At 45.1% G+C, this 22,850-nt stretch overlaps 1 protein-coding gene and 1 long non-coding RNA gene across 4 annotated transcripts in view; one reads left to right on the top strand and one right to left on the bottom strand.

The window, feature by feature from the left end:
• Positions 1–13,003: 13,003 nt before the first annotated feature.
• LOC115076544 lies at positions 13,004–16,262 on the bottom strand. Its single transcript, XR_003852790.1, has 2 exons — positions 15,582–16,262; positions 13,004–13,300 (listed from the first exon to the last, which is right to left on the bottom strand). It is a non-coding gene; the product is annotated as an uncharacterized LOC115076544 (long non-coding RNA).
• A 26-nt stretch (positions 16,263–16,288) lies between these two features.
• The window catches only part of NECTIN3 (nectin cell adhesion molecule 3), a 274,465-nt gene continuing 267,903 nt past the window's right edge, over positions 16,289–22,850 (top strand). Inside the window, exon 1 of one of the 3 annotated variants that reach the window (XM_029578109.1) lies at positions 16,289–16,533. In XM_029578109.1, coding sequence (XP_029433969.1) covers positions 16,458–16,533 — 76 coding nt within the window. In that variant the 5' untranslated portion in view covers positions 16,289–16,457. Of the gene's footprint in view, positions 16,534–17,122; positions 17,697–22,850 lie in introns of those variants that run through there. The other 2 variants (XM_029578107.1, XM_029578108.1) reach the window with 2 other exon arrangements.

The following is a 22,850-nucleotide window of genomic DNA, read 5'->3' as shown; positions in this document are numbered from 1 at the left end:
GGAGGAGGGAAGGCCAGTGGAGAGCACTAAAAGCACAGGTCACTCTTATCACAAAGAAGGGTATACATGGTTTAAGGTTACTGGTGCTGGGAAGAACAAGGTGAACACTGAACAGTGGGGTTATCCTTAGAAATGCTGCTATCTTTTAAGTGTTAATTTTAGTGATCTTCTGTCAGCACATTGCCAGAGATTCCAGAAGCAAAGCAGGCAGGTTGAAAAAATTAGGCCTAGATACTAGGATGTTGGAGGAGGATGCTACTCCTCATTCTATCATCACATCCTGATCTCAATAGCTACCATTACCAGTAATGCACAACGTGCACAACCTGCCAGACAAACCAAGCCACGTGAGCACCCGCGTTTCCACTGGAACTTCTAGTTCTTATAGAACTTGCAGCCTGCCGGACAGATCCAGCTGTTAGTGGATCCTACCATTGCAGCCCTGAGGATGCCTGTGCCACCGCTAGGACTTCTAGCATTTCTTATCAATCCCTTTGCCATAGATTCTGGTACCCTCAACCCCCCCCCCCCCCCCCCCCCTCATTGTTGAGTCAGGCAAGTACAAAGCTCTGAACGCATAAATACGGGTTGCTAGGTAGTGCTTTCTGCTCTTTCCAACTTTGGCAATTTAGCATCCTCTGTGCTTATTCCATGCCCTCTCAAACTTCTTTACTGCTTTAGTGGCCCCCACCCACACCAGGAGAGTTTCCCTCTCTTCCACAACCTTTCTGTTAAAAAATGTTTCCTGCTGTTTTTCTTCAGTTTATCCCCATGAGCCCCTTGTTCTAGAGCTTCCTTTTCCTTGAAACAGATTTGTTTCTTGTGCATTGTTAATATCGTTCAGGTATTTGAATGTCTCTATCACATCTCCCCTGTCTGGTCTCACCTCTAGCATATGCGTGTTTCAATATCTCTTATACAGACCCACACCATTTTATTAACCCTTCTCTGGATGACCAAATGTGACTCGTGCTTGAGTCTTAAGCATACTCAAATCCTGCACTACTTGACTAATACAATTTTCCCTGCTTGCCTGTGTCCATGCAAAACTGGGAAAATTTAAATGATACACAGTTTTACTCCAGAAGATAACTCCAATCTTTGCTGTGTGCTTACCAGCTCCCTCATGAATTTATAATATAACACTAACTGTGGTACTCCATTGTAACTGTGGGGCATAATTCTCTCTGCATGCCAGAGTCTGTCAATAGGCTGCTTCATAAAATAATTAATGTCTACACTAATGACTTCACAAGCAGGCTGTAACTTCATAGCTTTTATTTTTCTGTGGAAGGACTGCAATAGATTTTGGTAGCAAACATTTTTGTGGAATGAAATGCTGGCTGCTACTGAATCACTCAAGTTTAATTTTTTTCAGGGTTTTGCATTTTCTAAAGCTTCAGTTGCGAGTGCTACCATCTTCACCCACCCGTATATTGTAAGCTTTTCAAGAAAGGCAACTCCCATCTTCATCCACCAACTGTACCCGTGTAACGGGGGTTAATCCTTTCTTGTTCCTCTGAATGATGGTTGTTTCCTGAACAATAAAACTTTGGGAAAATACAGCCTTGCATGTGATACTAGTTATTATCTGCTAAACAGTTTACCAAAATAAGTACATATAGGGATACAGTTTGAAGCCAGGCACTTGAAATGTTCTCTTGATGCTATTTGGCAATAAGCAGTCTCTTTATCAATACGTAAGTATATTATAGTTCACCTTGTTAGAGCACAATAATAGTTCCAGCTGATTTGTCAGCCAATAGGATCATATCATACAAACTATGAAGTACATATTCATCAGCAGAGGGAGCAGATAAGTTATCCACATATTTTTATATTTCATGAAACACAGCCGGCTATATGCTTTTCTGAATATACTCAGATAAAGTCCAACTTATCCATATAACTTTAATATTACAGTCTGGCAAAACCAGACTTACTGAGGTTGATATTCGGTGCCATTTAGCCAGATAAGCAGGGGCTTATCCAGTTAAGTGGTGGTGGCTGTTATGTAAGGGCCTCGAAAGGCCTTGCATTCTGTTGTGTATGGGGTGTTTATTTATTTATTTATTTATTTAAAAACTTTTATATACCGGTATTAGTATGCATACATCATACCGGTTTACAATGTAACTTTAAAGGCAGAAATTACAATGAACAGGGAGGGTGAACAAGGAGGAGTATACAAAGAGCAGGAGGTGGAGGAATTAAAGCAATAAATAAAACTGCAACGGACTATTTACAGGAATATACAAGGCGTAGGCAAGATACTTGCGGAAGTCAGTGTACTTAATCAGGGTAGGCTTGTCGGAAGAGCTATGTTTTAAGTTTTTTTCTGAACTTGGCGTAACATGGCTCTAGCCTGAGAGTGGTAGGGAGGGCGTTCCATTGTTTAGGGCCTGCAATGGATAGTGCACGGTCCCTAGTAGAGGAGAGGTGGGCTTTTTTCAAAGGGGGAATGGAGAGGGTGCCTTTGTTGACAGTGCGAGTGGGTCGTTCAGTGCGTATAGGACGAAAGGGTTCATCCAACCAATTGGAATTGTGCGAGTGGATGGACTTGTGCACTATGGTTAGAATTTTGAAGAGAATTCGGGATGCGATGGGGAGCCAGTGGAGTTCTTTGAGTATAGGGGTAATGTGATCAGCTTTCCTTGAGTTGGTGATGACCCTGGCAATGGCATTCTGGAGCATTTGTAAGGGCTTGGTGGTGGAGGAGGGTAGGCCGAGGAAGAGGGCATTACAGTAGTCCAGCTTTGAGGAAAGGGTAGCTTGGACGACGGTGCGGAAGTCATGATAGTGGAGGAGGGGTCTGAGTTTCTTCAGGATGTGAAGCTTGAAGAAACCTTCTTTGAGGATGGAGTTGATCTGTTTTTTGAGATTGAGTTGTTGATCTATGATAACCCCAAGGTCTCTTACTGTGGGTTGGGGTGTTATGACGTTGAAAGCTGGATCGTTGGAGATCGGTGGTTTGGGAGGGAGGTGAGGAGAGATAAGGAGCAGCTCTGTTTTGGAGGAGTTTAGAGCGAGGTGGATGTTGGTGAGGAAGTCATTTATGTTGGCAAGACATGTGTTACAGAAGGCAAGGGCATCTGAGAGAGAGTTGTGAATGGGAATGACGATTTGAACGTCATCTGTATGGGGTGTATGGGGTGTTTAGTGTGCCCATGGGCCTCAGCCCGACCCAGACCTTCAGGGCCGAGCCAAGGGTTGACGGTGGCTCTGCATGGCTGACGGTCTACCCTCCGCCAGGCCAGCAAGCTCCCAAGGCCAACATTCGAGGATGTTGGAAGTTGAATGGTCCTCCGACCATTCCGAGCCCTTTCGGACCTGCTGTGAGCAGCATGGAGCAGCAGGCCTGGCCTGAGGTTGAGGGCAGACGGACCTTGACACGAAGACAAGAAGATTGATGCAACGGCATCACATGGCACGAAGACTTGGGTTGATGCAATGGCATCACATGGCACGAAGACTTGGGTTGAAGACATGACACCAGGACTATGAAGACGTGACACCAGGATCGATGCAACAGCATCGCAGATGAGACTTGACACCAAGGCTGATGCTAAGACATCATGGACCAGTGGTCGATGCGACGGCATCCCGGACCAGGGTCGATGCAACGACATCAGAAACATGACGCTGAAGTGCAGACACAATGAGGAACTTGGAATCCAGACGAGACGAGAAGCAAGGAAGGAGGACATTGGCACTGTCTCTCAGGGCGCCCTACTCAGGCCACCCGCGGGACTGAGTCACAGACCACCCTGTCCCACTGCGCGCCCTACACAGCCCTTGCAGACTGGTCACGGACCACGAGGAGAACGGGACAGTGCAGGAAAGATCCAGGACATGATGGCTCAGGAGCACAGGATAACCATCCACCAGCAGGCTAGTCCACTCAGGCACACATCATCTGAGGGACCCCCAGCCTACCAGACCAGAAGGCTCGAGAGCGAAGACGGGACAGAGGAACGAACATCCAGGAAGGCAGGAACACCAGGACATAGAAGATCAAGACACCAGGACACCTGGACGAGGACCTCAGGCACGAAGACTTGACATGATACAGACGGATGAGACGAGGAGTTCCACGAAGAACGGAAGACCTTACAAAGCTCTGGCAGGCCGGAGCCTCCAGAGTGAAGACACCACGATGCAAGGCCAAGAACGGATTCACGGAGCAGCCTTTTATAGGGCTGGTACAGTAAACAGTCACAGAGATGGGACCAGGACACTTCCTGTGTCTGGCCCTTTAAATGTTGAAGAAAGGCACGCGCCGGCGCCTGAGGAGAGAGCAGGAAGCTGTGCAGGACCGCAGACAGTGGCCTGTACCGACGTAAATGCGTAAGAAGCAGGGCAGGGCCTGAGGAGCAGGCCTTGACGTTGGCAGCGGCTCCAGCCGCTGCGGGGAGCCCCAGGGGTGGCTCCAGCCGCTACTCCCACCCGGGGCTGTGGCCTTAGCGCCGCGAAGATGCAGTCAGCGACGGGGGCGGTCCCGGGCCCCGAAGAAGGTGAAACAAGCCGCGGCTCCGACCGCAGAGCAGGAACAAATCTGGGGCAGCCTCTGGGCCGCAAGGGAGAAAGGCAGCGCGCGGCTCCAGCCGTGTGGGAAGGCCCGACGGCGGCGTCCTGCCGCGTCGGGTGAAGATCAGCATGGGTAAGTGAGCCTGCTCGCGGGGGAACCCGCGGGCAGTGTTCATAACAGTGGCTGCATATCTGACCATGTTCAGTGGCTGCCACTTATACAGCTAAGTGCCAGTGGTGGACAGGAATGGGCATTTTGGAGAGGAGCTACTTAGCCGGCTAACAGAGCCAGATAAATAGCGATATTTAAACTTATGTGGCTATGTTAGCCAGGTAAGTTAGACCTGCACAATAGCAGGTCTAAAGTTAGCCGGATAAGGCTTATTCATCTAAGTAGCAATTTTTTAGGGGATATTCAGCTGAATATCTGTGTAAGTTAAGCCAGATAAGTCTTATCCGGCTAACTTACTTAAATGTTGATCTTTGAAAATCTGCCTCATCCGCATAACTTAGCTGGATAATGCTGAATACTGATGTTATCTAGATAAGTTAGTTCGGCCCAGGAACTATCTGGTTTATCCAATTAAAATATTACCGGGATGAATCAGCACCAAGAAATTCAAATCCTGGATTTGTCTGGCAAACTCCAAACTTAGCCGGAGAAACCACTTTGAATATGGACGTATTGCTAAGTGAGCTTCTAGCTTCTGATTGATCATCAGAGGTGCAGTGGCACTTGAAATCTCTGTTGCCATCAGAAAGGTAATTCTTGCTGACTGCAATGCACAGCTCAGGTTTACTTGGGGGTGTGAAGATCAGGGGGAACTGGCGAGGCACCAAGAAATGTGCCATGCAGCTTTCCAACGTGTCACCTCACTTGTTTCTATTGCTATTATCCTTTCAGACTTCTGTGTTAAAATTGCTGGGAGCTGGGAGTCAGTTGCGATGATCCTGTTCCTATGACCTTTAAAGTATGGCCTCTGGGTAACAGGAAATCCAGCAGGAGCTGGGAAGTCGAGCCTAACTCAACTGTCTTCTTTCTCGTGGTGGGTAGGTAGTGTCAAGGATGTTGGCAAAGTCCAAATCTCACCAGGACTCTGTGCTTTTTTAAAGCATGTAGTGCCATACACCCAGGTCAAAGATCATGACACGGTACCTAGCGCAAATTTTAATTTGCCCTTTGTCCCTCTATACTACAAAAAAAGTGTGCCAACATGTCCTCCCAGCAGCTATCCTAGGAGGTTCCTTGAAGTTTTTCCTAATGGTTTCTGTGCTAGTAAGGCCTGAGCAAAACCCACTGCAAGCAAATGACAATAATCCCCAGAGGACAGAGGGAGCTTCGTTTTACACGGATGGAAAACTTCTTGATATGCATCAAAGGAAAAGTGATTCAGTTCCAGTCCTCCTTACTATCCCAATCACCATTTCTACCATGCAGAATGACGGAGTAAATTGCAATTCAAACTTTATTGGCCATTGACCTTGCCTTTTCCTTGCTACTGTCCTGCGCAGCGCAGTGCTTATACCATGGCAGGCTGCAAACTATTTACTCCTAGTACATCAATGGACTCTGGCTAAACGTGTGGTATCATAATATTATACTTAATGATCTATTTCTTTCATGTGACCTTATTTCTAATAGTTTTCTCCTTTCTATCAGCGAATGCAAGAGACAGAAACTGTTTCTGATAAAATAAACACCAAGGGAAGCTGCATCTGTTGGCGGTGTACGACTATTATTCCTTAATTATTCTTGTCACTGCATGCTATTATACCACACGTTTCTCCGGAGGGTAGAAACTAGTGGCCAGTTTATTTCAAGAGCAAAGTGCAGACTGTTTTGTGTTACCTTTTCCTTGCAGTTCTGAAAGCCCCGAAGGTGTGAATAAAACGTTGTCTCATAACCAGAAAAACGTTTTATTGCACTTCCCCATGTATGTATATGATCAGGCCCTGCAAAGGGAAGGTTGCTATATGTAGAGTGACAAAGCCCTTGTTTTTCATTGCTTTAATTGCTCTGTAAATGCTGATTTTCCACCCTACGTCTTCCTTCATAAGCAAACACAGAGGTGTTCCTGGCATCAGACGCAAACAGTAAAGCAAGGTATAGAACATTTTCTTTGAACCGGGAGGAAATGAAAGCAGGACAGTTTGCCCTGATGGCCCCAGCAGCAGTGCTGTGTGCTACCATGCGGGAGAACTGGATTTGAGCGCAGGCCCTGTCCCTGTCTCTGGGGCTGGCAGCCTTCGCAGCTGGAGAAGAGGGGAGGTTGGAAAGCTGTAGGCCTAAAAAGCACAGGAGTGCCAGGTTCCAGGGAGGCCTGAATGCCTCAGCCAGGGGCCTGTGACAACAATTTAATTATTTATTTATTTATTAAAGGCTTTTATATACCGACTTTCTTGATACAAATCAGATCAACTCGGTTTACAATGAACTAAGCAAAAAAATATAATTAACCAATCAACAAGAGGTACGGAGCATACAGTTACATTATAACAAGGAAGCCTTAACTTGGAATAAGAAATAAAGAAGGGGTGAACGGAAAGTAAATAATTAAAATAATAAATACTATATACAGAAGAGGGGGCAAGGAGCCAACCTCTTTAATAGATACTATGTATGAGAAAATTGAAAATGTATTTACATAGGTGGGTGGTGGACAATTCTAAAACAATGACTGGGGTAGAGAGGGAATAGAGGCAGGAAGCTACTGTGGTGGACAGAATATGAAGAATCATGGTGCCTCCCATCATTAATTAATTAATGTACTTAACATTTTTTACAAATCGCCCTTTCCAGATTTAAAAAAATCACTCAGACCAATTTACAGAAATAACATATAATATAAAAAAACATAATGGCTGCAAGTGGGTGGGATCAGGCTCCAGCACTGCAAGAGAAGGCAAAGGAACAGAAGGAAGGTGAGGCAGGTCTAGCAACACAATTGAGCAGATATACAGCTCTAAAATAGTTAACTTTTAGTCCATCTTTCCAGATGATGCTCAGGGTGGTTTACAGAAACTCCAATGAACCTGTATGGTGAATATCACAAACACAATCCATAAAAGGAATTCACCTAGTGTTAACCACTACGGCAATGCAACAAAGCAGGTCATGTGTTGTAAATCATATGACCTCAGTTGTATTTAGACATCAACTGCACTCATTGACAAGACTGATTGAACTCGTGTATAATGTGTCAAAGTGTACAATCATCAGTCATGCTTATATGATGTGATCTTTTTAATGTTTTTTCTCACATTTATTTACAGTTCTTATAATCCACCTATAACGAATCATGCTAAGTGATTGCCTTGCAAATAACAATCACTTATCTTGAGTCGAGAGTGATGATGGCCCTTCTTTAACTGCCCAATACTGTAAAAGTGTTTCAAAAGTTATCAGACGTCTGAGATCACATGATTTACAACATATGATCCTCTTTGTTGCATTGCCATAGTGGTTACCACACAGAGAGGTTTACAGCATTATTTGAAGCCAGGAACGATATGTTCCTGCCATGTCAGCTCACAATCTAACGGCTGATACAGAAAGAAGCGCAGAAGAGCCGGCGAGCACCTGCTCTCCTGACGCGCACAGGCCAGTGTCCTGGGCACGCGATTCAGTATCAGCCCGCATGCAAATGAGGGCCCGCGGTAAAAGGAGGCGCTAGGGACACTAGCGCGTCCCTAGCGCCTCCTTTTTGACAGAGGCGGCAGCTGTCAGCGGATTTGACAGCCGACGCTCAATTTTACTGGCATCGATTCTCGAACCCGCTGACAACCACGGATTCAGAAAATGGACGCCAGCTAAATTGAGCATCCGACTTCCAACCTGTGGGCAGGTTTTTAATTTTTTTTTAATTTTTGAGGTCTCCGACTTAATATCGCCATGATATTAAGTCAGAGGCTGTACAGAAAAGCATTTTTTTCTGCTTTTCTGTGCACTTTCCCAGTGCTGGCTGCCGGCTTCGCTGCACATTTTGCTTTCTGTATTGCGCGGGAATGACTAATAGGCCCATCAACATGCATTTGCATGTTGCGGGCGCTATTAGTTTTGGGGGGGGGGGGGGGGGGGGGGGGTTGGCCGAGTGTTTTCAACACGCTATTACCCAAGCGTGGGCTAACAATGTGCTCCGCCAGAGTGCACTTTACTATATCGGCCAATAAGTAAATACATGAAGCATCAGAAGATAAAGTGACTTGCCGAAGGTCACAAGGCATGCCAGTAGGGTGAGTGGAATTTGAACTCTAGTTTCTCTAGTTTTCAGCCCATTACGCTAACCGCTAGGCCATGCCTCTTTCATACTCACAGGAAAAGAAAATGACTGTAAAGCTAAAGTTATTTTTGCTCTAATCTTTTCAGGTACTATGCACCTGCCAGTCCACTAACTTTTTCTGTGTATATGGAGAGGGTGCCATAAGATAATGTAACTCCCCGATGAGCCGGTAAGGGTTTGAAAGCACCATTCTTTGTGCATGTCAAAAACTATTAATTACACTACAAATAGCTTTTTCAGGACAATTTTCAGAGAGATCAAGCTGGGTGACAATGGAGCTACCTGGCTAGATTGCCTTGGGTGAGAACTGATCCATCCTCAGGGAGGCTCGACGTATGGATGTAATCTTAGTTGGGTTAAAGAGAGGTGTTCTCTGGGGAGGAGGGGCAAGGTCAGGGTGGGGGGGCAGTAAACAGTTTACATATGTATTTTCCAATTTGCTCATACTTTTACCCCCAATCCGCCACCCCAGAAACAGAAGGTGCAAAAGTGCACACACGTGTATAACCCATGGTTACTAAGAGCATGGTACTCCAGTGGCCCACTAGTGGCACGTTTTGGTATTTTTGGCTGCTATAAAAGAGCATGCTCTGTTTTGGGTGAGGTCACCCCTTGAAGGCCCTCACACATGCATCATGATCTCTTCCAGCTGTAAGAGAACCCAGCTCCCTGGAGAGCAAACTGGGCCTCCAAGGAGGACAAAACAAGTTATTTTTCTGGGACTCCTCCTGCCAAGACTTGGGCAGACACTCAGTGTGTGAGTACTATGGGGGTTACATCAATTTCACTGTTAGTGAATTCTCTAAAATATGAGCAGCATTGTCTGATGCGGCACTGAATAAATTGCATCAGGCAGTAATGGCATCTACTGATGTGCTGGCAGTTTTGGGATTCCTTTGGATGTATTCATCTGTCTCATGTCTGGAACCTGCATTCTCTGTGCTTATGTGTGCCAGGAAATGAACGAGATGGTTGGACTCAAAGAGAGGGAATCCCGTAGTTTTATTTGGAGTTGCATGACCGTATGGAAGGTGGAGGGACTGGGTAACAAATGTACACTCCAAAGCCGACCGCCTGTGAAAAACTGTGGGATTGGAAGGACAGTGTAGCGTACAGAATTATCAGAAGGAAAGTGCCGGGCTTCTTTCTCTTTGAAAGTCAGTAACAGGCAGCGACTGAGTTAACCCTCTAGCCACCCAGAGGCAAGGGCAGCCAGCTATATACGGTATATGCCTTACACTTTGCTTCCAGGAAGAGAGGCAGTGTCCCTCTATTGAGATGCAAATTGCAGCCCTTCCAGGAGGAGAGATGCCCCTTGACATTAGTCATTAGTGGACCATCCTTTAGTGAGGGTTAAAGGGTGTACATACTTTTGCAACAACCCCTGGGACTGAATATTTCCCCTTAATGAAAAAGCATTGTTTAAAAAGTAAGTTTCTATTTTTCTATTTTAGTTTAAAAAAGTATCCCCTTTTCTTCTCACAAAGACTCACAGGCTGATGCAGGAAGGTGCGTTCTGGCCACCGCACTGCTTTGCCCACTTTTAAATGCTCAATTTATGAGTGTAAACTTTACTGCCAATGCAGGGAGGAGTTTTCTGCTCACAAAGGGGCCGATGCAAAAATAAATGCACTGAAAGCAGGTGCTGAGAGTTCAGCGCCCCCAGGCACCTCTCCTGACGGCGCCATGCAATACTTAAACTAAGGGTCGCGCTGCCAAGGAGGCACTAGGGTCAATTGCGCCCCAGGAGAGGTCGGCTGTCTGCGGGGTAAGAAAATGGTCGCTGAATTTATCGGCGTCTGTTTTCCTAACCGGCGCACAGCCATGGGATAGGGAAACGGACGCCGGTTAACTCAGCGTCCGTTTCCCTAACCTGACCACCAGCACTCTTTTTAAACTTTTTTTTTTTAAATCTTTTAAAATTTTTGTTCCTCCGACTTAATATCGTCCTGCTCTGGGCAGGGTTAATTTCTGAGAGCAAAACTATGCGGCTCGGACGCAATTTTAATTTTTGCATGGGAGTGACTAATAGCCTCATTAACATGCATTTGTATGTGATGAGCAGTATTAGTTTCGGGGCATGTTGGACGCGTGTTGTGGATGTGCTAATCCCTTTATAGCATAAGGGGCTGTGGACGCACGTCCAACTGTGGATTAAACAGTGCCCTCAGTTAAACGCATTGTTTTGCATTGGCCCCAAAATGAGTGTTCTAAAGTGGGAGTACTGCTTAGCGCCCTCGCATGGAAATTCCATGCAAATGAGGGTGTTAAGCAGTACTCCCTGATGAAGAGCGATGCATTGGTCTAGCCGGCATTTTCTTAGCGCTGTAAACTTAACTCAGATTTATGTTTCCAACACTACAGCGCTGGCACTTAAAATCATTAAAAAATGGAAAAAAATGTCAAAAGCACTTTGCGGATAAGAACTGACTTATCTGGCTATTTATTTATTTATGTAGAGCTTTTCTATACTGGCATTCATGATACAATCACATCATGCTGGTTTACAGTTAACGGAGGGGGGGGGGGGGGGAGTACCTTGAACAATTAACAAGTGAAGAGGAGCAAGAAAGTTACAATAAAACAAGGGAGCTGAAACTGGGGGAAGAGGAAAACCAAGCTAGAGTAATTTACCAGTAGGATGATCAATTATTTACATTGTGTGCTGAAAGACTCTCAGTAGTTGTTGCGGTGCTTCAGTTAGATTCGGGAAAGGCTTGTTTAAACAACCAAATCTTAAGCCTTTTTCTAAAAGTTAGTAAGCATGGTTCCTGTCTGAGATCCGGCGAGGTTTGCAACTGCTGCATAGCTGGATAAGTCAGTACTAATCCGGTTACATAGTGGAGAACCTCGCCAGATAGCTGGATAAGTACTAAGTTATCCAGTTAAGTGGCAGCGATGAACCACGCCAGCTAGCTGGATAAGTACTAAGTTATCCAGTTAAGTGGCAGCGATGAACCACGCCAGCTAGCTGGATAAGTACTAAGTTATCCAGTTAAGTGGCAGCGATGAACCACGCCAGCTAGCTGGATAAGTACTAAGTTATCCAGTTAAGTGGCAGCGATGAACCACGCCAGATAGCTGGATAAGTACTAAGTTATCCAGTTAAGTGGCAGCGATGAACCACGCCAGATAGCTGGATAAGTACTAAGTTATCCAGTTAAGTGGCAGCGATGAACCACGCCAGATAGCTGGATAAGTCAGTATTTATCCAGCTAAGCGGCAGTGGCTGCTACTGTATGATCTGCCTGCCAGGGACACCATGCCTCCCTTCCTGACTTAAAATGTGCGTTCGGCCTCTGCCGAAAGCACATTTTACATGCAGCCTGTTTTTTTTAACTACTGATGTATTAGCAAACCATTAGCTTACTGCATTGGAAGTTAAAAAAATAGCCTACGCATTAGGAAACTGCACTAAATTGTAGTGCAGTTTTAACGCTCGGGTTTCTGCATCGGCCTCTCAGGCTGCTAAGCAAGTCTAAAATTGACATTCCCTTTCTGAGCATGTGCAAGCACTACAGTTTACTGCTGTACACCCTTGGGGTAGCATTTTAGCCTTGCTGACTTTTTAAGTTAGATGGACCGAGGAGCCTCTTTAATTGGCACGGCACTGGATATCCGTTTTCACTCTTTGGCTGGGCAGCAAATAGCTGAAAGGGAGCCAAACAGTTAATGAACTAATAAATACCAGTCCCTCGGGCCCTCAAATGGCCTTTTCTTTGAGTAAGGTGTCACTTCAGCTAGTTAAAGGAGCTGAGAAATATTAAGGCACAATCCAGACTCAAACTGAAGCAGAAATATTGCCACTCTGCCACCTGGCTGTAATCAGTCTGTAGGAAAATTGCTCCAGCAGGCTGTAGCGAACAAGGAAGCAGAGGCACACAGTGTATGAAGCACACTATATTGTGAGAGAAACTATAATTTATTAACATTTTTTTTTTCAGTCTCAGTCCCAAGACCTTCCTTAGGTACGAAAACAACCGGTTGATGAAATGTGTTAATAAATTCTATTGTCTTCCTCATTATGCATTTAGAGTCTGATTTACTAAGCTGTCCCCACCCTAGACACAAAATGAGAAGAAAACCTTAAGAAATCAGGCCAAAGAGTTCTGATTTCAGGTATTTTTATACTGTTTAGAGTGACTAAACTTATCCTATTTTTACCTGGAGCACCTAAATAAGGTTGCTTCGTTTTCTTTTTTTTAAATAATTATGCTGGCTATGCGGCTCTTAGCTGTACAATTCATACAATGGACTGGAATGCATTTATCAATGTCAGAATCTCGCAGTACTGAATCACCAGTCATATCACCATTATTTTTTCAACGAGAGGCCTTCTACTATTTCTCAGGGACATTGAATTTTTACATGATCTTAAAAGAAGACTCCAGCTCTCTTCCACTGGTCTGATTCTCTGAATCGGTGGTAATGTTGACTCAGGGAGAGGAACCGTGCAATGCAATGCTAGCAATCCTTTTGTTATCCCAGTGACCCTAAGTGAGAAGAAAAATGTGCCAACATTAGAGAAAAAACCCAACCTGACTAAAGCTTATTGATACTCATATTTATTTATAACTCACCTTATCTGATAGGCACAAGGCTTTATAGAACCATAAAAGCAATACTATTTATAGACGCATACCAAGGCAAAACATAATTAAAAATAACAGTATGACAATAGCAGCATAAACCAATTACAAGTAAAAATATCTATGTTGCTAGTCCAAAGGCCATGGCTGCACCTACCTGTGCTTAAAATTTTGAAACGGTATGGATTTAATTGGTTAACTAAGAAAAGATGGATTAGGTAAATATCTGATTGTTAACTGGGTCCTTGAGGCATTAGGAGTTAAAGTGACTTGCCTAAGGTCACACAGAGAGCCTGTGGCAAGCTTGGAACTGATGTCCCAGGACTCCTCCCCCCAGAATCATAAGTCCAGTGCTCTAATCAGTAGCCCGCTGCTCGTGGCTAGAAAGAAACATAAATCTGTACAGTTTGCAACACTGAATGGTGCAGCAGTAAAAAAAAAAAAAAGCAAACCAAAAATCTATTGAAGAAGCATTGACAAAGAAATGCAATGCATAACTGATTGTGGGGGGTGCACCTGACTGACAAATCAGACTCCAAGGCCATTAGCACTCGCCTCTCCTTACAGAAACCAGGTGATGAGGGGGCTCCTAGATAACCTTTAGAAGCGCCATTTGCAGCCTACCTTCTGAGAGGAATAAAACTTATCCGATCACTTGGTGTATGTGTGCGTGTTCCCTCCCCTAACAAATTTTGTGTCTGATGCCCTATCCACATTCCACAGCAGATTTTAGGAGTGTACAGGAGGGATCCACATCTGCACATGAGCACAGCCCAGAAAGTGGGCTCCATTGGCTTTGCATGGACCTTCTTGTTGTATTTTGATACACTTGCTGGCCGGGTCCTTCATAAGGAGGGGTCCATAAAAGGAACAAGCTCTCCACAATCCGGGCTCCCATCTGCTACGCTTCTGAGCTGCTTTATTCCAAGTTATACAAAATTAACAAGGACATTTGGACAGCGCAGATGAGATTTCTTATAACAGAAACATCCTATTTAAATATCAAATAGGACCATGGACCTGGTTACTTGAAGAAGACCCACATTTGTCTGAAAGTCCTCCACAAGTGAATGCAAAATTGTATATGCAGTACAATCCTAACCAGAATTAATATTCTGCATTGATTTCCATCCAAGCCGTATTCCATAGCATTTCTGAAGGTACAGAATAACTTCATGGCTATACTCTAGAGCCAACTCTGGTCCTCGAGAGCCACAAAAAGGTCAGGATTTTAGGATATCCACAATGAACATGCTTGACTAGATTTGCATACAATGCAGGCAGTGCATGCAAATCCACCTCATGTATATTCATTGTGGGTATCATGAAAACCTGGGCGGTTTGTGGCTCTCGAGGACCGGAGTTGGCCACCCTTCTATACACACTACCTCATACATAATGGCAGTTTCCAAAGGGCCCTAAGTATAAGGTACAGTTTGTGTATTGTAATAAACCTATTACAAGCTATGGAAAAACATACCGAGTTTCAAATTACAGCTTTTTAAATACCAAAGACATTAGCTCAGCATTAAGAGAAGCCTGAGGAGTGTTGTGTTTCTTTAAATGTTAAGGCTTTTCGGGTTTTTTTTTTTTCTTTTAAGCAGCTGAGGTCAGTTCTAAAATTACCTTGTTCAACACAAGCTGGGGATAGATATAGGTATGGCAGGCCACGTTCATTTCTAGAGAGATTTCTAGCCCCCAGGACAAAGCTCTGGGCACTTCCCCTTAAGCGATTTTTTAAACTCATTTTCGCTAGTAGCTTGGCTTTAAATTAGAACAAACTGAAAGGATGTAAAACAATTCAGTCGCTTCTTTATGGTTGTTTTCTTGCCAAGCCTTTGCCAAAAGAAGCTGATCTCTGGGGCTAGCAGTCGGATTGCCCAGTTAGGGTGCCTGTTGATCAGTAACCTGCCCACTTGTGATTTAAGAGTCATCTTTACCCCACTTTAGGCAGATACCATGTCAGAAGCATTTCATGCCCAGACAGTTTCCCTCCATGAATTCCAGCCAGCAATGGACAGTCCTAGAGATTATGTTCGCTTGCCTTGCAGAGAACGATCCATGGAGAGAGTCAGTCCAGACAGATTTTGCCTCTGAAATGTGTTTTATACCTGGGGCACCTAAGGGGTTGATTTTTGGAAAAACAGAACAATTAACCTAATCATGTAAGCAGTTGGGTTCTTACTTGTAGAATTCATACAATATGCTGGATTTCATTTATCAACGTCAGGATCATTGCTTTCTCGCAGCCAGTGCTGCTGGATGCTCCCCATAGATAGAAATTCACAGGCAACCACAACTATTTGCAGACTTAATTAAAAAAAGAGAAGAAAAGATTTCTACGCTACTGGGGGGGGGGGGGGGGGGGGCAGCAATAAGAGGAGAATGCAATGGCTACCATAAAGCCTAGCCTAGAAAAGAATAGGAAAGGCATTTCTCTGCCGATCAGGCTGAGCTGCATCCCGGGTCTTGCCGATGTCTTTGCAGCCAGGGCTCCTGCACCGAGCATTTCCCCCCTAGGACCGGGATCGCCAGCAAGAGGGCTGGGAGGTGGAGGGCAACTTCTTACATCCAGCATCCGCAGGTCCAGCCCGGACTAACTGTACTGCAATCCTGGATGATCCGGACGGACTGACGCCTGACGATCTCCCCTTGCCAGCCTCGGCGATGAGGGTGCCCTGCACTCCAGCAGCCGACTGCAGTTTGCAAAGGAGGAGGAAAGGATCGGGAGAACGGAAGAGGAGGTGGGAGGTGGAGCGTTAACTCGGAACCCGCTCCCGGAGAAAGGGCACCCCAGGGGACGATCTCCATCTCCCACCCCGCGAGCCTCCTCCTGAGAGCCTTGTATACGGGGGCTGGGAGAGGGTTTCAGTGGAGGCGGGCTATGCTGTCGCCCCCCCCCCCCCCTCCCGTCATCCCCTCCTCGTTCGGGCTCAGTGGTTGCGTCCCAGCCCCCTCCCCCCCCCCGGCAGGGGCAGGGAGTGCGGCCGGCGCTGCACTCAGTCGCAGGCAGTACGGGGAGCAGGAGGGTTGATCGCTTGCGGTGGCGGCGGAGGAGTCCATGGACGGGAGTCGCCCCCGCGGGGGCAAGGAGCGGCTCTGCGTCGTCTGCCTGCTGCTCCTGTACCGGCTGGGCGGTGAGTGGCGGCCGGAGGGGAAGGGGAGGGAGCCGGGGCGCTCCCCGGCTCCAATCTGCGCTCCGGCTGCTGGACTTGGCGCCGAGTTTCGCCTCCGTCCCTGCAAACTTTGCCGGCGCTCGTTGGAGTTGTGCGCTGGGGCGGGAGGCGAGCGGGGCTCGTTCTGTCTGCCCCGGCTTCCCCTCGTGGCGGGAGCGGACCGTTACTTTGGTCATAGAAGGCAGCGTGTGGAGGTGCTGCCGCGCTTCTGAGAGTCCGGGGCAGGATTTTGGGGGTGGGGGGGATGCAGCGCTTGCTGGCGCTTGTTTGATAAACTTTTACTGCGGGTCCTGATACTGGGGGGGAGGGTAGTGTCCCCCCCCGCCTTGGGGAGTTTCGGAGTTGGGACGGGACTGGGGGGAGAGGAGTGCTTTTTTTGTTATTAATTTACATATCTCTGAGGAAGAGGCAGCGCGCTCCCAGCCCCTGTCCCGTTATTGGCCGGCCGCTGGTGACGGCCACGGGGCGCGCGCCGCCGAGCGTTGCTGTGGACCGGACCCTGGCGGTGGACCTCTGGCTGCGCGCGCGCCTGACTGCCTGTCGGGCGGCTGCTGGTGGCGTCGCACGCGCGCGCGGGACGCTCGAGTGCGGCGCGGAGACTCTCGCTCGCGCTCTTTGCTGCCATGGCGACGGCGTTTCCTCAGCCCGCGGAGCGACGGTCGTGGTCCCCAGCTGCCCCCACTCCTCCAGCCTCATCCCCGGCCATCGCCCCGCCCCACGACTAAACTTTATCTTGTCTGCTCCCGACGGCTGTGACTTCTGAGCAGGGGAAGTGGGTCGGGCACTCGCCCCTGCACTGAAATGTGCCGAGTTTTACATTTGTGGGGAAGCTTAAGTGGGATTTGACTTTCCTTTTGGAAACTAGGCCGGGATGCAGAAGGAAAAAATAAATCTAAGTTTTGTACCTATTTAACTTCTGCATGCAGTATTTTTATAAGAATATGAAAACAGCCATTTCAAGATGGATGCGTTCTTGGGATTAAATACTGTTGAGTGACTTTAAGCATTTTAAGAATCTTGAATATGAGAGTTGATAGGTGAATTATTTAAACAATAGTTTCCTGCTGTTTGTGACTTTGCAAATCTGCTAGTAGGATGAAAATGTATACTGATGTGGATTAAATGTGAGTAAAAAATTTAATAACACTGCTTTTCTAAGTATTTTGTCTAAAGGAGTGCCTTACTATTAACCATCTTACAGCAGTAAGATATATAAAAGATAATTGGTTAGAACAGGCATTCTGAAATAAAGTAAACGAATGCTTTCTGTTGGAATGGGGAACTTCTAGATGTCTTGAGCAGTGTAGTTCTTTTTGCTTGCCAAGATGCATATCTTGCTACTGCTTTTACATTCTTAGACAGTAACTTTAAAGTTGGCGCGGCGCACATATGCACACGTTTGCTGGCTAGCATCCAGAGACTCATCCGTTTTATAACATATTCACCCATGTTATAAAATAGCCTGGATGCATTTTAAATGGACGCGCACATGTGCGTGCAGATTCCACTTCTACCGCATAAGTGGGGGAATTTTATAAGGGACACACTCCACCGCCATAGTAGTTTTCCCAGTTCATTCTCAGTTCGCCCAGTTACGGAAAAGGACTTCAAATCCCCTAGTTTAATAGCCTCCCTTTCCCCCTGTTAATCCTAACCCTTAAAGCCTTAGCCCGCTACTGCCATCCATAGCAGTAGTAAAGTTACACAGCAGGGGACCCTGGCAGGTGCCTGTGCACATAAGTATTTACGTGCACATCTCTTGACCTTCCCTGGCACACCCATGCCTTGCCCAGACTATGCCCACTCCCCATCCCTTTTTGCAGACTTTTCCTTGTATGACAGCAGGAGATACATGCCTCCTCATGTGACTTTTAAAATCCACTCTGCACATGCCAGCCCAACCTGTGCACATATCTCCCGGTTTTGGCATGCACCAGCCTTTTAAAATTTGCCCGTTAATGTTCCTGCTAGGGCATGTCACATATGTTCTGTTTAGCCACCAGATACCTGACTCCTTTGTTGTACTTACTCTTATTTGAAGAGATTGCATTGCATGGATTTGCATTATATTTGATGTCTTTGATTTGAAGATATATATTTGGCACTTTGGTATGTAAACACAGCAAAATTGTTTTAGCCTTTTGAGACTTATGGTTGATCTCATTACATATAGGCTGGTACAGTACAGTGCGCTCCAGTGGAGCACACTGTTATCCCGCGTTTGGACGTGCATTTTCGACGTGCTAGCTTTACCCCTTATTCAGTAAGGGGTAATAGCGCGTCGAAAACGTGCGTCCACCCCCCCCCCCCCCCCCCGAAACTAATAGCACCCGCAACATGCAAATGCATGTTGATAGCCCTATTAGTTATTCCCGCGCGATTCACTAAGTAAAATGTGCAGCCAAGCCGCACATTTTACTTTCAGAAATTAGCGCCTACCCAAAGGTAGGTGTTAATTTCTGTTGGCACCGAGAAAGTGCACAGAAAAGCAGTAAAATCTGCTTTTCTGTGCACCCTCCAACTTAATATCATGGCGATATTAAGTCTGAGGGCCAAAAGTAAAAACCAATAATAATAAAAAAAAACCAAACAAAAAAGAAACCCCATTTAAAATCGGCCTGCGGCTCGCTGGTTGAAAACTGGACGCTCAATTTTGCCGGTGTCCGGTTTCCGAACCCGTGGCTGTCAGTGGGTTTGAGAACCGACGCTGGCAAAATTGAGCGTCGGCTGTCAATCTCGCTGACAGCCACCGCTCCTGTCAAAAAAGAGGCGCTAGGGATGAGGGCCCTAATTTAAATATTTTGTGTTAGTGAATCGCGCGCACAGGAGAGTGGCCTGAACTTTACTGTATCGGCCTGATAGTGTGGTGTATATGCTTGGTGGTCTTGTTTGCGTTTGTTTCATCTAAATGGACATGGGCAAAGTTTATTATTTGTACAATATGTGAATTTAAGTGAACAAAGAATGCCTCCCTCCACCATGGATAACTATTATACTTGCATGAAGTTTAGAAGTCAATTGCTAGCTTTGAATTCTGGAGAAAAGGCGTATAATTTGACAAAGGTAACTTTTTTTCCCTGCATCTCCTGTTTTAATGTAAACCGGTATAATTTGTATATTATACAAGAATGTTGGTATATAAAAATTAAAAATAAATAATTTCAGAAGCTTGTATACTAAACTTCTTTTTGTTTTTTGCTCCAATAATATATTGCAGCCTACAAAGATTTCAGATTTTTTCTGGACCAATACGGTTACCAGTACTCTGACTTTACAGAAACAAACTGTTTGTGAACTTTCAGAATTGATTCCTTCCTTATTGTTATGTTTTTTTTGCAGCTGTTTACAAAATATCTAGCTTCTTTTTGGAAATTGTTTTCATTACGTAATTTGTAGAGGGCTATACAGCATTTAGATGTTTCATTTTGGAATTGACCCTTAAAAGTACTGTATTTCAGTTCGTTATTAGTTCTTTATATTCTGCTTTTTGGCACTTTTACTACTGGTGAGCAGGGTGTTGCACTATACATTTAAAATAGATTGTTAAGAGAAGTAGCATGTGGTGAATTGCTGTCTATCACTACCGCATGCTAGTCTGGCATTTTCTCTTTCTGTTGTCCTATCTAATTCTGGTATAGCTAATAGCTAATGCAGATAGATTAATGCCTATGTTTCTATTAGAGACACATTCAAACTGGTAGAAGGATGAAGGTTACTTAGTAGTTGGTATTATGGAGCAAATTTTGTCACAAGTTCACTTTCTTTAAATTCCTTGTAGTTAGAACTCTGCTTTTTCAAATTCCTGTATTTTGTATTGCCATTGGGAAACTTGAAAACCCTATATATCATATGAATTTGCAGCTGTTATACCCAATGAGGTAGGTAACAAGTTATTATGTATTATACATCTACTGTACTAGTATTTTCTAATATGTACCTCGTGGTGTTGCTTCTCTCTTCTCAGTTCTTTTGAGTCTGTGAGCATGATGTGCTCCTATGCTAATCTCAGCATGCCAGCTTTTCCGAAAAGGATCCAAATTACATCCCAAATTCAGTCCCTGCTAAAGAGAGAGCTGTGGGTGACTGGCAAAATTAGGTTTGAGAGGTAGTTTGTCTGTGTAGCCATAGTTATTTGTGACTTTGCTTTGAACTTGGATATCTATTTTTTGCACACCACTTTGAGCAGGCTTACCCATGGAAAGCAGTTTATAAGAATTTTTAAATATGGCACTAGATAAGATTGTATAATGGGTGTACAGCAGTTTAAGTTTTGAATAATAATTATAACTTCTGCATTCTGGGCCTTGTAATGAAATAACTAAAACAGGGCAAAGAGAGCCTTTGGTCTATGAGACTACTAATCCAGGACATGCTAGGGGGGCAGTGGGAGATGGTTCTTCAGCACAAGGGTAGGCAATGCCAGTTCTCTAATGCCACAAATGTGTGGTTTCCATGATATCCACAATGAATATGCATGAGAGAGATTTGCATACAATAAAGGCAGTGCATGTAAATCTTTCATGCATTGTGGATATCCTGAAGAGCAGACCTGTTTGAGGCACTCTGGGGCAAGCATTTCCTACCCTTGCCTTAGTACAGTGCTTAATGAAGCTGATTTGACACTCCTGAGATAACATAGTTGGTGACACAGGGGTAGTGCAGCTGTTCTATCAGCTTAAATAGCCTACGTTTTTCTTAACATGAGAGGAGGATACTGAAGACTTTAAACACTTTATGCTTATTCATGTTGCAAGAGCTCCAAGATCTTTTGGCTTTGAATCTTGGACTCTGCTTACTCAAAACTGTTGCCAGTCAGTACCAAAGTCTGACCTAAGTTACAAACTCTGTAGTACTGAATGCATTTTTATTGGCATAACATTCACTCTGTTTAAAAAAAAATCAATTTTAAAATCTATCAGATGGACTACAGTCTCAGTAACTGAGCTGCATAGCTATTGGATAGTTTGTCAGTTTCCATACAGGGTTAAAGAGGAATGGTACAGAGCATGCAACTCCCAAGAGTTTGCAGTTCTTCTGAAGTCTTCCAAGCCAGTGGTGATGTTTTTATTGTCTATAGTTTTATTTTTCATTGCTGAAGGGTTTAAGTTGCTGCAAAATAAACTATCATGTTCTACACCTTGACACGTATAAGTTTGAGGTCAGAATGGGGTAAAGGTCTGGAGAACATTTTTGTTATGCCAAAGCCACAAAAGTTTTGTAGCATAGTAGAGCAAATTTCAGTGGGGTTTTTTTTTTTGTTTGGTTTAATACCATTACATCTTAATTACATGCTTTGAAACAAGTCCATGAGTCTAATGGTGTGATTGGATTTTACCAAGAAATTACAGATTAAGAATTCTTTATTGTCTTGCCAGACTAGTCTAGACAAATGGGGTTACCCTCTCTCACCAGCAGAAGGAGGCAGAGAACACAAACATTTTCTGACATGTTCCCCTATAGGGACGATAACTTTCAAATGGGCACGCGGATGCACACATACACATGTGCGTCGGCATGTATGTTATAAAATAGCCTAGATGCGCATATGTGTGTGCCCAATTTTGCAATTGGATGCACACAGCCGTTCAAAGTCAGGTTTGAACCACGCAGGTGAGGGAATTTTACAACAGGCGTGCATCCACACCGTGACCAGTTTGACCAGTCTAGAGCTAGGTCCTTGAAACCCCCCCTGGTTCATTAGCCTGCACTCCCCCTAGTTACCCCAGACCCTCAAACCCCTCACAGATGCCTGTTTTGGTTTTTTTTCTTACACCTCCTCCATAGCAGAAGTAAATTTACACGGCCCTGGACCTGAGCGCATGCCAAGGAGAAAAGGTATTTGTGCACGCAACTCGACCCTGCCCCAGAATGGCCACACCCTGCCTATATCACACCCCTTTTTCGTTCATGTCAGATATTTGCATATCTGGAGATGTGTGTGCATGTAGGAGGCATTTAAAATTGGGTGGACATGTGCATGTCCTACATGCATGAATATCTCTCAATTTTGGCATGAGCCCATCTTTTAAAATCCACCTCATAGCTGAATGCAGCAGGAAATGCAGTCTGTTCCTTGTTTCCAGTAAAGGAAAGGACTGGGTAGCAGGAAGGCTTTTGCTAAGGTCCCAGGATGACAGCCTGGTGGGTTGATCTTCTTGGGACAGTTTAAACTGAGCCAAAAAAAGGGGCATATACCAAGATGTTTTACTCTTCCTTCCATGGAGGAAGAAAAAAAAATTCTAGTTTTAGCGTCCAGTCAGATGAATCCAGAACAAGTG

The sequence above is a fragment of the Rhinatrema bivittatum genome, chromosome 15 (assembly GCF_901001135.1).
Source record: "Rhinatrema bivittatum chromosome 15, aRhiBiv1.1, whole genome shotgun sequence".
NCBI lineage: Eukaryota > Metazoa > Chordata > Amphibia > Gymnophiona > Rhinatrematidae > Rhinatrema > Rhinatrema bivittatum.
This window is presented reverse-complemented; position numbering and strand designations above follow the sequence as displayed.